General features: G+C 57.0%; 1 protein-coding gene across 2 annotated transcripts in view; it reads right to left on the bottom strand.

Moving 5' to 3' along the window:
* Positions 1-13,405, bottom strand: part of fer1l4 (fer-1 like family member 4) — a 291,481-nt gene that overhangs the window by 132,416 nt on the left and 145,660 nt on the right. For both annotated transcript variants that reach the window (XM_078535361.1, XM_078535360.1), the window contains exon 24: positions 9,934-10,058. In XM_078535361.1, coding sequence (XP_078391487.1) covers positions 9,934-10,058 — 125 coding nt within the window. The remainder of the gene's footprint in view (positions 1-9,933; positions 10,059-13,405) is intronic.

Here is a 13,405-nt window from a genome sequence, read left to right on the forward strand (position 1 = left end):
GTAAGAACAGAGGTTAGGTTTGAAATGTTAATTAGGTAAACACGGGGAAGTTTAGAAACATAGGTGTGAAGGGAATATTTGCATTTTTAAACAAACCAGACTAGATTGTTTTCAAAGGAGGGGGTGAAATGTTTCACCTGGCCAGGTGAAGTTTGGAAACAGTGTGTTTATTTTTCCCAAAGATTACTGGTAAAACTTAGTACTATGAGAGGGTTTTATTATCAGGGAGATAAAGTCCAAAGACATAATGAAACAATGGGTATTTGCGTTCAAGGAGGAAGATACGAATAAAGGAGAGAATACTGTTTGTAAGATCTTACGAGTGTGAAAAACCCTTCAACATCTATGCCTCAAGCTGCTGTCTCCAGAGGTCTAAAAGTTAAGAAAACTAACTTGGAATTCGACTTGTTCAGGGTATCATGGGCAGGATTTTGCCCTTGGCGGGGGTGCTCGGCGGGGGCAGGTTAGGGCAGTCGGGAAGCAAACCGCCGCCTGCGATCGGCACTGCACCGTGATATTACGCGAGTGGGTCAATTGAAGCCCACCCAGTGTGGAACGTGAGCAGCAGCTCTGTCTGTGTGGGGGGGGGGGGGGGAGGGTGAGCGAGCGCTGTCTGTGTGGGGGGGGAGGGTGAGCGAGCGCTGTCTGTGTCGGGGGGGGAGGGTGAGCGAGCGCTGTCTGTGTGGGGGGGGGGAGGGTGAGCGAGCGCTGTCTGTGTGGGGGGGGGAGGGTGAGCGCTGTCTGTGTGTGGGGGGGAGGGTGAGCGAGCGCTGTCTGTGTGGGGGGGGGGAGGGTGAGCGAGCGCTGTCTGTGTCGGGGGGGGAGGGTGAGCGAGCGCTGTCTGTGTGGGGGGGGGGAGGGTGAGCGCTGTCTGTGTGGTGGGGGTGGGGGGGGTGAGTGAGCGCTGTCTGTGTGGGGGGGGGAGGGTGAGTGAGCGCTGTCTGTGTGGGGGGGGGGAGGGTGAGCGCTGTCTGTGTGGGGGGGGAGGGTGAGTGAGCGCTGTCTGTGTGTGGGGGGGGAGGGTGAGTGAGCGCTGTCTGTGTGGGGGGGGGAGGGTGAGCGCTGTCTGTGTGGGGGGGGGAGGGTGAGTGAGCGCTGTCTGTGTGTGGGGGGGGAGGGTGAGTGAGCGCTGTCTGTGTGGGGGGGGGAGGGTGAGCGCTGTCTGTGTGGGGGGGGGGAGGGTGAGCGCTGTCTGTGTGGGGGGGGAGGGTGAGCGAGCGCTGTCTGTGTGGGGGGAGGGTGAGCGAGCGCTGTCTGTGTGGGGGGAGGGTGAGCGAGCGCTGTCTGTGTGGGGGGGGAGGGTGAGCGCTGTCTGTGTGGGGGGGGAGGGTGAGCGAGCGCTGTCTGTGTGGGGGGGAGGGTGAGCGAGCGCTGTCTGTGTGGGGGGAGGGTGAGCGAGCGCTGTCTGTGTGGGGGGGGAGGGTGAGCGCTGTCTGTGTGGGGGGGGAGGGTGAGTGAGCGCTGTCTGTGTGGGGGGGGAGGGTGAGCGCTGTCTGTGTGGGGGGGGAGGGTGAGCGCTGTCTGTGTGGTGGGGGTGGGGGGGGGTGAGTGAGCGCTGTCTGTGTGGGGGGGGAGGGTGAGCGCTGTCTGTGTGTGGGGGGGGAGGGTGAGCGCTGTCTGTGTGGGGGGGGAGGGTGAGCGAGCGCTGTCTGTGTGGGGGGAGGGTGAGCGCTGTCTGTGTGGGGGGGGAGGGTGAGCGCTGTCTGTGTTGGGGGGGGAGGGTGAGCGAGCGCTGTCTGTGTGGGGGGGGAGGGTGAGCGAGCGCTGTCTGTGTGGGGGGAGGGTGAGCGCTGTCTGTGTGGGGGGGGGAGGGTGAGCGCTGTCTGTGTGGGGGGGGGAGGGTGAGCGAGCGCTGTCTGTGTGGGGGGGGGAGGGTGAGTGAGCGCTGTCTGTGTGGGGGGGGAGGGTGAGTGAGCGCTGTCTGTGTGGGGGGGGAGGGTGAGCGCTGTCTGTGTGGGGGGGGGAGGGTGAGCGCTGTCTGTGTGGGGGGGGGAGGGTGAGTGAGCGCTGTCTGTGTGGGGGGGGAGGGTGAGTGAGCGCTGTCTGTGTGGGGGGGGGAGGGTGAGCGCTGTCTGTGTGTGGGGGGGGAGGGTGAGCGCTGTCTGTGTGGGGGGGGGAGGGTGAGTGAGCGCTGTCTGTGTGGGGGGGGAGGGTGAGTGAGCGCTGTCTGTGTGGGGGGGGGAGGGTGAGCGCTGTCTGTGTGTGGGGGGGGAGGGTGAGCGCTGTCTGTGTTGGGGGGGGAGGGTGAGCGAGCGCTGTCTGTGTGGGGGGGGGGAGGGTGAGCGCTGTCTGTGTGGGGGGGGAGGGTGAGCGAGCGCTGTCTGTGTGGGGGGGGAGGGTGAGCGAGCGCTGTCTGTGTGGGGGGGGGAGGGTGAGCGCTGTCTGTGTGGGGGGGGGAGGGTGAGCGCTGTCTGTGTGGGGGGGGGAGGGTGAGCGAGCGCTGTCTGTGTGGGGGGGGGAGGGTGAGCGCTGTCTGTGTGGGGGGGGGAGGGTGAGTGAGCGCTGTCTGTGTGGGGGGGGAGGGTGAGCGAGCGCTGTCTGTGTGGGGGGGGGGAGGGTGAGCGCTGTCTGTGTGGGGGGGGGAGGGTGAGCGCTGTCTGTGTGGGGGGGGAGGGTGAGCGAGCGCTGTCTGTGTGGGGGGGAGGGTGAGTGAGCGCTGTCTGTGTGGGGGGGGGAGGGTGAGCGCTGTCTGTGTGGGGGGGGGAGGGTGAGCGAGCGCTGTCTGTGTGGGGGGGGGAGGGTGAGTGAGCGCTGTCTGTGTGGGGGGGGGAGGGTGAGCGCTGTCTGTGTGGGGGGGGAGGGTGAGCGCTGTCTGTGTGGGGGGGGGGAGGGTGAGCGAGCGCTGTCTGTGTGGGGGGGGAGGGTGAGTGAGCGCTGTCTGTGTGGGGGGGGAGGGTGAGTGAGCGCTGTCTGTGTGGGGGGGGGAGGGTGAGTGAGCGCTGTCTGTGTTGGGGGGGGAGGGTGAGCGCTGTCTGTGTGGGGGGGGGAGGGTGAGCGAGCGCTGTCTGTGTTGGGGGGGGAGGGTGAGCGCTGTCTGTGTGGGGGGGGAGGGTGAGCGCTGTCTGTGTGGGGGGGGGAGGGTGAGTGAGCGCTGTCTGTGTGGGGGGGGGAGGGTGAGCGCTGTCTGTGTGGGGGGGGGAGGGTGAGTGAGCGCTGTCTGTGTGGGGGGGGGAGGGTGAGCGCTGTCTGTGTGGGGGGGGGAGGGTGAGTGAGCGCTGTCTGTGTGGGGGGGGGAGGGTGAGTGAGCGCTGTCTGTGTGGGGGGGGAGGGGGAGGGTGAGCGCTGTCTGTGTGGGGGGGGGAGGGTGAGTGAGCGCTGTCTGTGTGGGGGGGGGAGGGTGAGCGAGCGCTGTCTGTGTGGGGGGGGGAGGGTGAGCGAGCGCTGTCTGTGTGGGGGGGGGAGGGTGAGTGAGCGCTGTCTGTGTGGGGGGGGGAGGGTGAGTGAGCGCTGTCTGTGTTGGGGGGGGAGGGTGAGCGCTGTCTGTGTGGGGGGGGAGGGTGAGTGAGCGCTGTCTGTGTGGGGGGGGGAGGGTGAGTGAGCGCTGTCTGTGTGGGGGGGGGAGGGTGAGCGCTGTCTGTGTGGGGGGGGGAGGGTGAGCGAGCGCTGTCTGTGTGGGGGGGGGAGGGTGAGTGAGCGCTGTCTGTGTTGGGGGGGGAGGGTGAGCGCTGTCTGTGTGGGGGGGGGGAGGGTGAGTGAGCGCTGTCTGTGTTGGGGGGGGAGGGTGAGCGCTGTCTGTGTGGGGGGGGGAGGGTGAGTGAGCGCTGTCTGTGTGGGGGGGGAGGGTGAGTGAGCGCTGTCTGTGTGGGCGCTGTCTGTGTGGGGGGGGGGAGGGTGAGTGAGCGCTGTCTGTGTGGGGGGGGGGAGGGTGAGTGAGCGCTGTCTGTGTGGGGGGGGGAGGGTGAGCGCTGTCTGTGTGTGGGGGGGGAGGGTGAGTGAGCGCTGTCTGTGTGGGGGGGGAGGGTGAGCGAGCGCTGTCTGTGTGGGGGGGGGGAGGGTGAGTGAGCGCTGTCTGTGTGGGGGGGGGGAGGGTGAGTGAGCGCTGTCTGTGTGGGGGGGAGGGTGAGTGAGCGCTGTCTGTGTTGGGGGGGCAGGGTGAGTGAGCGCTGTCTGTGTGGGGGGGAGGGTGAGTGAGCGCTGTCTGTGTGGGGGGGAGGGTGAGTGAGCGCTGTCTGTGTGGGGGGGGAGGGTGAGCGCTGTCTGTGTGGGGGGGGGAGGGTGAGCGCTGTCTGTGTGGGGGGGGGAGGGTGAGTGAGCGCTGTCTGTGTGGGGGTGGGGAGGGTGAGCGCTGTCTGTGTGGGGGGGGGAGGGTGAGTGAGCGCTGTCTGTGTGGGGGGGGGAGGGTGAGTGAGCGCTGTCTGTGTGGGGGGGGGAGGGTGAGTGAGCGCTGTCTGTGTGGGGGGGGGAGGGTGAGTGAGCGCTGTCTGTGTGGGGGGGGGAGGGTGAGCGAGCGCTGTCTGTGTGGGGGGGGGAGGGTGAGTGAGCGCTGTCTGTGTGGGGGGGGAGGGTGAGTGAGCGCTGTCTGTGTGGGGGGGGGGAGGGTGAGCGCTGTCTGTGTGGGGGGGAGGGTGAGCGAGCGCTGTCTGTGTGGGGGGGGGGAGGGTGAGCGCTGTCTGTGTGGGGGGGAGGGTGAGCGAGCGCTGTCTGTGTGGGGGGGGGGAGGGTGAGCGCTGTCTGTGTGGGGGGGGGGAGGGTGAGCGCTGTCTGTGTGGGGGGGGGGTGAGTGAGCGCTGTCTGTGTGGGGGGGGGGAGGGTGAGCGCTGTCTGTGTGGGGGGGAGGGTGAGCGAGCGCTGTCTGTGTGGGGGGGGGGAGGGTGAGCGCTGTCTGTGTGGGGGGGGGGGAGGGTGAGCGCTGTCTGTGTGGGGGGGGAGGGTGAGCGCTGTCTGTGTGGGGGGGGGGAGGGTGAGCGAGCGCTGTCTGTGTGGGGGGGGGAGGGTGAGCGAGCGCTGTCTGTGTGGGGGGGGGAGGGTGAGTAAGCGCTGTCTGTGTGGGGGGGGGAGGGTGAGCGCTGTCTGTGTGGGGGGGGAGGGTGAGCGCTGTCTGTGTGGGGGGGGGAGGGTGAGCGCTGTCTGTGTGGGGGGGGGAGGGTGAGTGAGCGCTGTCTGTGTGGGGGTGGGGAGGGTGAGCGCTGTCTGTGTGGGGGGGGGAGGGTGAGCGCTGTCTGTGTGGGGGGGGGAGGGTGAGTGAGCGCTGTCTGTGTGGGGGGGGAGGGTGAGTGAGCGCTGTCTGTGTGGGGGGGGGGAGGGTGAGCGCTGTCTGTGTGGGGGGGGGGAGGGTGAGCGCTGTCTGTGTGGGGGGGAGGGTGAGCGAGCGCTGTCTGTGTGGGGGGGGGGAGGGTGAGCGCTGTCTGTGTGGGGGGGAGGGTGAGCGAGCGCTGTCTGTGTGGGGGGGGGGAGGGTGAGCGCTGTCTGTGTGGGGGGGGGGTGAGTGAGCGCTGTCTGTGTGGGGGGGGGGAGGGTGAGCGCTGTCTGTGTGGGGGGGAGGGTGAGTGAGCGCTGTCTGTGTGGGGGGGAGGGTGAGTGAGCGCTGTCTGTGTGGGGGGGGGAGGGTGAGCGAGCGCTGTCTGTGTGGGGGGGGGAGGGTGAGCGAGCGCTGTCTGTGTGGGGGGGGGGAGGGTGAGCGAGCGCTGTCTGTGTGGGGGGGGGAGGGTGAGCGAGCGCTGTCTGTGTGGGGGGGGGAGGGTGAGTAAGCGCTGTCTGTGTGGGGGGGGGAGGGTGAGCGAGCGCTGTCTGTGTGGGGGGGGGGAGGGTGAGCGAGCGCTGTCTGTGTGGGGGGGGGAGGGTGAGTAAGCGCTGTCTGTGTGGGGGGGGGAGGGTGAGCGAGCGCTGTCTGTGTGGGGGGGGGAGGGTGAGCGCTGTCTGTGTGGGGGGGAGGGTGAGTGAGCGCTGTCTGTGTGGGGGGGGGAGGGTGAGTGAGCGCTGTCTGTGTGGGGGGGGGAGGGTGAGCGAGCGCTGTCTGTGTGGGGGGGGGAGGGTGAGCGAGCGCTGTCTGTGTGGGGGGGGGAGGGTGAGCGCTGTCTGTGTGGGGGGGAGGGTGAGTGAGCGCTGTCTGTGTGGGGGGGGGAGGGTGAGTGAGCGCTGTCTGTGTGGGGGAGGGTGAGTGAGCGCTGTCTGTGTGGGGGGGGGAGGGTGAGTGAGCGCTGTCTGTGTGGGGGGGGGAGGGTGAGTGAGCGCTGTCTGTGTGGGGGGGGTGAGCGAGCGCTGTCTGTGTGGGGGGGGAGGGTGAGCGCTGTCTGTGTGGGGGGGGGAGGGTGAGCGCTGTCTGTGTGGGGGGGGGAGGGTGAGCGAGCGCTGTCTGTGTGGGGGGGGGAGGGTGAGTGAGCGCTGTCTGTGTGGGGGGGGAGGGTGAGTGAGCGCTGTCTGTGTGTGGGGGGGGAGGGTGAGCGAGCGCTGTCTGTGTGGGGGGGGGGAGGGTGAGCGAGCGCTGTCTGTGTTGGGGGGGGAGGGTGAGTGAGCGCTGTCTGTGTTGGGGGGGGAGGGTGAGTGAGCGCTGTCTGTGTTGAGGGGGGGAGGGTGAGCGCTGTCTGTGTTGGGGGGGGAGGGTGAGCGCTGTCTGTGTGGTGGGGGTGGGGGGGGTGAGCCTAACACAATCTTTGCGTGTGTGGGTGTTAAAGATGCTTCAATCTCCCTGAGGCTCGGTTTAAAAAACTAATGGACAAAATAAAAATGTCACAAAACATCTCCCCTCATGTGACTGTCACAGGAGCCGGGACATGTTTTTAAATCAAGTGCAAAATTTTTATTTTGTTTTCATTTGCTTTAAGAAACCTCATCCCGCTCGTGGACAATGTTTCCTAAAAGATGCAAAGGCCGCTTGTCCTTTTCGCCTGCCTGTCAGCCGTTAGGCTGGACGGGCAGTGAAAAATTCAGGACAATTGTTAACTTTGAATAGGCCTTTTAATTATTGGTGGACCCGCTGCTGGCTCCAGCCTGCTGAGCTGACTATGGTGAGAGCGCGTGTTGACGTCAGCACACTCAGCCAATGTCAACACGCTTTATTTCACGCTCAGGCGTGTCCGTGAGTAGAGCCAGGCTGTAAAGGGCGAAACTTCAATGAGCAGAGAAGGGCTTAACTTTAAGGAAATAGTCTTTTAATTAAGAACAAACAAAAAGTATGTCAGTCCCGTGTGTTGTACAGCCTGCAGCACGTGGGAATTCTTAGACACTCCTTTCAATCTGGGTGACCACATGTGCAGGAAGTACCACCGGCTTCACCAGCTTGAACAACGGGTTTTGGAGTTTGAGCGTCAGCTGGAGACACAGCGGAGAATCCGCGAGGCTGAGGGTTACGGGGATAGCACGTTTTTAGATGTGGTCACTCCGCAGCTTAAGGAAGTGCAGTCAGAGAGGGAATGGTTGACCACCAGTCAGAAGAAGGGAGGCAGAAGAAGGGAGGCAGGCAGGTAGTCAAGAAAGCCCCAGAGTGAATCTCACTCATGAACCGTTTTTGTGTGTTGGAAAATGGTGAGAGTGAAGGTTCCTCTGGAGAGTGCAGCCAGAGCCAAGTTCACGGCTCTGTGGGTGGCTCAGATGCACAAGGTGGGAGGAGTAAGAGTGCAAGAGCAATAGTGGTAGGAGACTCAATAGTGAGGGGTGCAGACAGGCGCTTCTGCGGCTGTAGATGTGACTCCAGGATGGTGTTGCCTCCCCAGTGCCAGGGTCAAGGATGTCACAGAACTGCTGCAGGGCATTTTAAAAAATTATTCATTCATGGGATGCAGGCGTCACTGGCTAGACCAGCATTTATTGCCCATCCCTAATTGCCCTTGTTTAGAGGGTATTTAAGAGTCAACCACATTGCTGTGGGTCTGGAGACACGTGTAGGCCAGACCGGGTAAGGACGGCAGATTTCCCTCCCTAAAGGACATTAGTGAACCAGATGGGTTTCTACAACAATTGGCAATAGTTTCATGGTCCTCATCAAACTTGAAATTCCAGATTTTTATTGAGTTCAAATTTCACCATCTGCTGTGCTCAGTTCCCTAGTGCATTACCCTGGGTCTGTGGAACACGAGTCCTGTGACAAAACCATTATTCCACTGCAAGGGGAGGGCAAACAGTCAGAGGTTGTGGTTCACATTGGTACCAACGACATAGGTAGAAAGAGGGATGAGGTCCTGCAACAAGAATTTAGGGAGCTTGGTAGCAGATTAAAAATTCTGAGGGACAGGATTAATCTCCACTTGGAGAGGCAGGGATTAATCAGGGATAGTCAGCATGGCTTTGTCAGGGGGAGATCATGTCTAACAAATTTGATTGAACTTTTCAAGGAGGTCACTGGTTGTGTAGAAGAGGGTAGTGCAGTTGATGCAGTCTACATCAGTAAGGCTTTTGACAAGGCCCCACATGGGAGAATGGTCAAGAAGGTAAGAGCCCATGGGATCCAGGGCTATTTGGAAAATTGGATCCAAAATTGGCTTAGTGGCAGGAGGCAGAGGGTGACAGTTGAAGGTTGTTTTTTTGCAATTGGAAGCCTGTGACGAGTGGTGTACCGCAGGGATTGGTGCTGGGACCCTTGCTGTTTGTAGTGTACATTAATGATTTAGACGTGAATGTAGGAGGTATGATCAGTAAGTTCGCAGATGACACAAAAATTGGTGTCGTAAATAGTGAGGAAAGCCTTAGATTACAGGACGATATAGATGGGCTGGTAAGATGGGCAGAGCAGTGGCAAATGGAATTTAATCCTGAGAAGTGTGAGGTGATGCATTTTGGGAGGACTAACATAGCAAGGGAATACACAATGAATGGTAGGACTCTAGGAAGTACAGAGGATCAAAGGGACCTTGGTGTACATGTCCATAGATCCCTGAAGGTAGCAGCACAGGTAAAGGTGGTTATGAAGGCACATGGGATACTTCCCTTTAATAGCCAAGACATAGAATATAAGAGCAGGGAGGTTATGCTGGAACTGTATAAAACGCTAGTTAGACCACAGCTGGAGTACTGTGTGTAGTTTTGGTCGCCACACTATAGGATGTGATTGCACTGGAGAGGGTGCAGAGGAGATTCGCCTGGGCTGGAGCGTTTCAGCTATGAAGAGAGACTGGGTAGGCTAGGATTGTTTTCCTTAGAGCAGAGAAGGCTGAGGAGGGACCTGATAGAGGTGTACAAAATTATGAAGGGCATAGATAGGGTACATAGGAAGAAACTTTTCCCCTTAGCAGAGGTGCTAATTACCAGGGGGCATAGATTTAAGGTAAGGGGCAGGAGGTTTAGAGGGGATTTGAAGAAAAATTTTTTCACCCAGAGGGTGGTTGGAATCTGGAACACACTGCCTGAGGGGGTGGTAGAGGCCGGAACCCTCATAACATTTAAGTAGTATTTAGATGAGCACTTGAAACATTATAGCATACAGGGCAATGGGCCAAGTGCTAGAAAATGGGATTAGAATAGATAGGTGCCTGATGGCCAGCACAGATACAAAGGGCCGAAAGGCCTGTTTCTGTGTTGTATGACTCTATGAATCTATGACCTTGGATAGGAAGAAAAGAGCATTGTGGGCTCTGAACTTGGCCAACCTGGCATTTCTGTTCTTTTCTTCATTGTTCACACTTTACTCCATTACAACTAATGCAGGGATTCACATTCACTCTTTTACTCTTCCTTAATAACACGTGTTGACAGTTCATATTGAAAGTCCAACATTCTTCAAGTTTAACCAGCTGGAACCAAGAGTCTTGTAGGACTTGTCAATTTCCTATTGTAACCACTTGGACCCATGAACACAGTTTTAAAGGAGGCAAATGGGAATAAGCCACAAAATCAACAGTGGCCTTGGGTATTGCAAAGCTGATTGGCTCAGATTAGTGAGTCTGGCCCAGAGAATTGATTCGGAGCAAACTTGATCTCAAAAGATTCCACTAACATCACACAAATGTCACCAGAATAAAAACAAAATGCACATTACATCAGTAAATAATTAAAGTTTCTTACCCTGGTTGATTGGCACTGAGTTGAAAACACAACTCTTGCAAAAGGATCTGATAATCCAGTGTCATCGGCTGCAAGGACACTTCGAGCTTGGTACATATGAGCTCGCAACTGGAAATAACTATTGTCTATAAGTGGAAAAAAAATAGATATTCACTAACACAACAATTTGCATTTATATGGCACACTTAACATAGGAAATGTCCCAAGGTACTTCATGGACTGCAGCGGTTCAAGAAGACAGCTCACCATCACCTTCTCAAGGACAATTGGTGATGGGCATTAAATGCTGGCCTAGCCAGCGAAGCCCACATCCCATGAATGAATATAAATAAAAGAGCATAATCGTGTAACATATGACACAGAGGCAAAGAAACAGCTATTCGACCAGGCCACCAAAAGCTTGGTCAAAGTGATAGGTTTTAAAGAGTGTCTTAAAGGGGGACAGAGAGGGCAGAAGTTTGGGAAGAGAAATCTAGAGCTTGGGCCTGGCCAACTGAAGGCAAGATTGCCAGGAATGGAGTAATTAAAATCAGGGATATGCAAGAGGTCAAAATTGGAGGATGCAAATATCTTGGAAGGCTGTGGGGCTGCAGGAAGTTAAGGGAAAAGGAGGAAGTTGAGCACAAGAACCATAATTTTAAATTGCAGATGGGTCCAGGGATCCAACACAGGTCAGTGAGCACAGGAGTGAGTGTGAATAGGATGTGGTGTGATTTAGAATATGGGGGGGGTGGTGGGGGGACAAGGTTTTGGATGAGATGAAGATTCCAAAGGTGGCAATGCTGACTTGGAGAGCTTTGGAATAGTCGAGCTTGGAGGAGCAGATGGAATAAGGAAGGGGTGGATACGGGTAATATTATAGAGGTGGAAGTCACAGTGATGGAGAGGGTATGGGGTCAGAAATTCATCTTAGAATCAAATAGATAATGGTCAGAGAGGGATGGATTCAGTGGTGAGGGAAGGGGATTAATGGAGGTGGTCAAAAATAATGGGTGGAATCTTCCTGGTATTGAAAACAATTGAGGGTTGGGACCATTTCCAGGTCCCGACCCCACTGGTGCCTGACATCTGCATCGAATCACAATCTTACGGAAGGCAGTTAATCAAGGGGCTGCCTCTGTGTTCACCATTAATTAAGGATGGAGGGCGGGTTCCTGAGGTGGAAAGCCCAATGAGAGGGTCCACAGCACTTCACAGCCAGAGCTGGGTTAGAGATGGAGTCTAATATGGGGAAGTGTGAAGTTATTCACTTTGGTCGTTAGAAAAGCAAAGCAGAATATTTTTAAAAAGGCATGAAACTTGTAAATGTTGATGCCCTAAGAAACTTAAGTGTATTCATACAAGGAACACAGAAAGTTAACATGCAGGTACAGCAAGCAATTAGGAAGGCAAATGGTATGTTGGCCTTTATTGCAAGGCGATTGGAATGCAGGAATTAAGTCTTGCTACAATTGTACAGGGTTTTGGTGAGACCACATCTGGAATACTGTGTGCAGTTTTGGGCTCCACATTTAAGGAAGGATATACTTGCATTGGGGGCGGTACAACGAAGGTACACCAAATTGGTCCCTGGGATGAGGGGGTTGGTCCTATGATGAGAGGCTGAGTAAATTGGGTTTATGTTCTCTGGAGTTTAGAAGAATGAGAGGCAATCTCACTGAAACATACAAAATTCTGAAGGGGTTTGATAGGGTAGACACTGAGAGATTGTTTACCCTGGTCGGGGAATATAAAACACGGGGGCCCAGTCTCAGGATAAGGGACCGATCATTTAGGACCGAGATGAGGAGAAATTACTTCACCCAAAGGGTTGTAAATCTTTGGGATTCTCTATCCCAGAGGATTGTGGATGCTCCATTGTTGAATATATTTAAGACTGGGACAGACAGATTTTTGGTGTCTCAGGGAATTAAGGGATATGGGGGAGTGGGTGGGAAAATGCAGTTGAAGCCCAAGATCAGCCATGAATGGTAGAGTAGGCTCGATGGGCCAAATGGCCTACTCCTGCTCCTGTTTCTTGTGTTTTTGCAGGTCATGAGGATGCCTCCAAATGGAGACAATCTTAGACAGCTGCTAAAGATACTCAAAAGAAGAAGGTCCAGCGACGTTAGGGCCATCAGTGTGGAAGGAAAAAGCCCTTCCAGAGGAATGATTATGGCCACAGCCTTGAAGCTCCCTGATTGGGGGTTTGAGAGGAAGTTCTGATGGCCTCTGACCTGCTGCTGGGAAGTGACCTCCGTGCAGCATGGGTTACAGGTACCACGTGACATCAGGACTGTTGCATTGGCATTAGGATAATGGCCCTTGACTTCGGCTTTAATTGGAGCTCTATGGAGTGACTCCCGATTCCTCAGGCAACCCCCTCTTGGGAAACTCGCCCTGCCAACGAGATTTTGCAAGACTCCCCACCGTGCCATGCTCTGCCCCATATCCCCACACCTTTAAATCCACCTGGAAGGGGCCAGGAAGAATCCACTCAACACTTCCAATGTCTAACTGCAGGAAATTGCAACTCAGCCACGGCAGGTTATCTTGCAAAGAACCAGCAAAAACACAACGGGCCAAATGGCCTCCTCCTGTGCTGTAACCATTCTATAATTCTATGAAATATCCAGATCCAATTTTCAACACCAAATTCTCACTTTTAGCTTTTAGCAGTTAGATGGATGTGTTTGTATTACAGAAGTTATTGAATAATTCTCTGTAGTTTACACATTTACAAAGTATGAAAACTACTTTAACACAATTTCTCGAGTAGAATTGGCCTGTGCTTTCTATCAGTGACCACAGACCACGCTCAAAGACAAAAAACACTCCTGTAAACCTGAGCTGCATAAATAATTGTGGATAATCATTTAGCTCCATCTTTTCATTTTGTTATTATCTCGCGTGTTAGTGAGGGTTTATGTGGGAAATTAAGTCGTGGCAGATGAATGTTATGCAGGACATTCTAAGGCTGCTTCTTACACATGGCTTGTGATACACATGCTGACACTGGATGCAAATTGTACAAATAAACCCTGCATTCTCCAATAAAATCTTTCGTTTTCAGACAGAGAAAAATTCCCCCAAAAATATGAAGTTAAAGATAGTAGGCATGGTACAGGTGTGGGTGGGTATGGGAGGAGGTACAGGAGAGAGTGGGTACAGAAAGGGGTATGGGGGGGGTGGGTACAGAAAGGGGTATGGGGGGGTGGGTACAGAAAGGGGTATGGGGGGGTGGGTACAGAAAGGGGTATGGGGGGGGTGGGTACAGAAAGGGGTATGGGGGGGGTGGGTACAGAAAGGGGTATGGGGGGGGTGGGTACAGAAAGGGGTATGGGGGGGTGGGTACAGAAAGGGGTATGGGGGGGTGGGTACAGAAAGGGGTATGGGGGGGGTGGGTACAGAAAGGGGTATGGGGGGGGTGGGTACAGAAAGGGGTATGGGGGGGTGGGTACAGAAAGGGGTATGGGGGGGTGGGTACAGAAAG

The sequence above is a fragment of the Cetorhinus maximus genome, unplaced genomic scaffold (genome assembly GCF_964194155.1).
Source record: "Cetorhinus maximus unplaced genomic scaffold, sCetMax3.hap1.1 HAP1_SCAFFOLD_409, whole genome shotgun sequence".
In the NCBI taxonomy this organism is placed as follows: domain Eukaryota; kingdom Metazoa; phylum Chordata; class Chondrichthyes; order Lamniformes; family Cetorhinidae; genus Cetorhinus; species Cetorhinus maximus.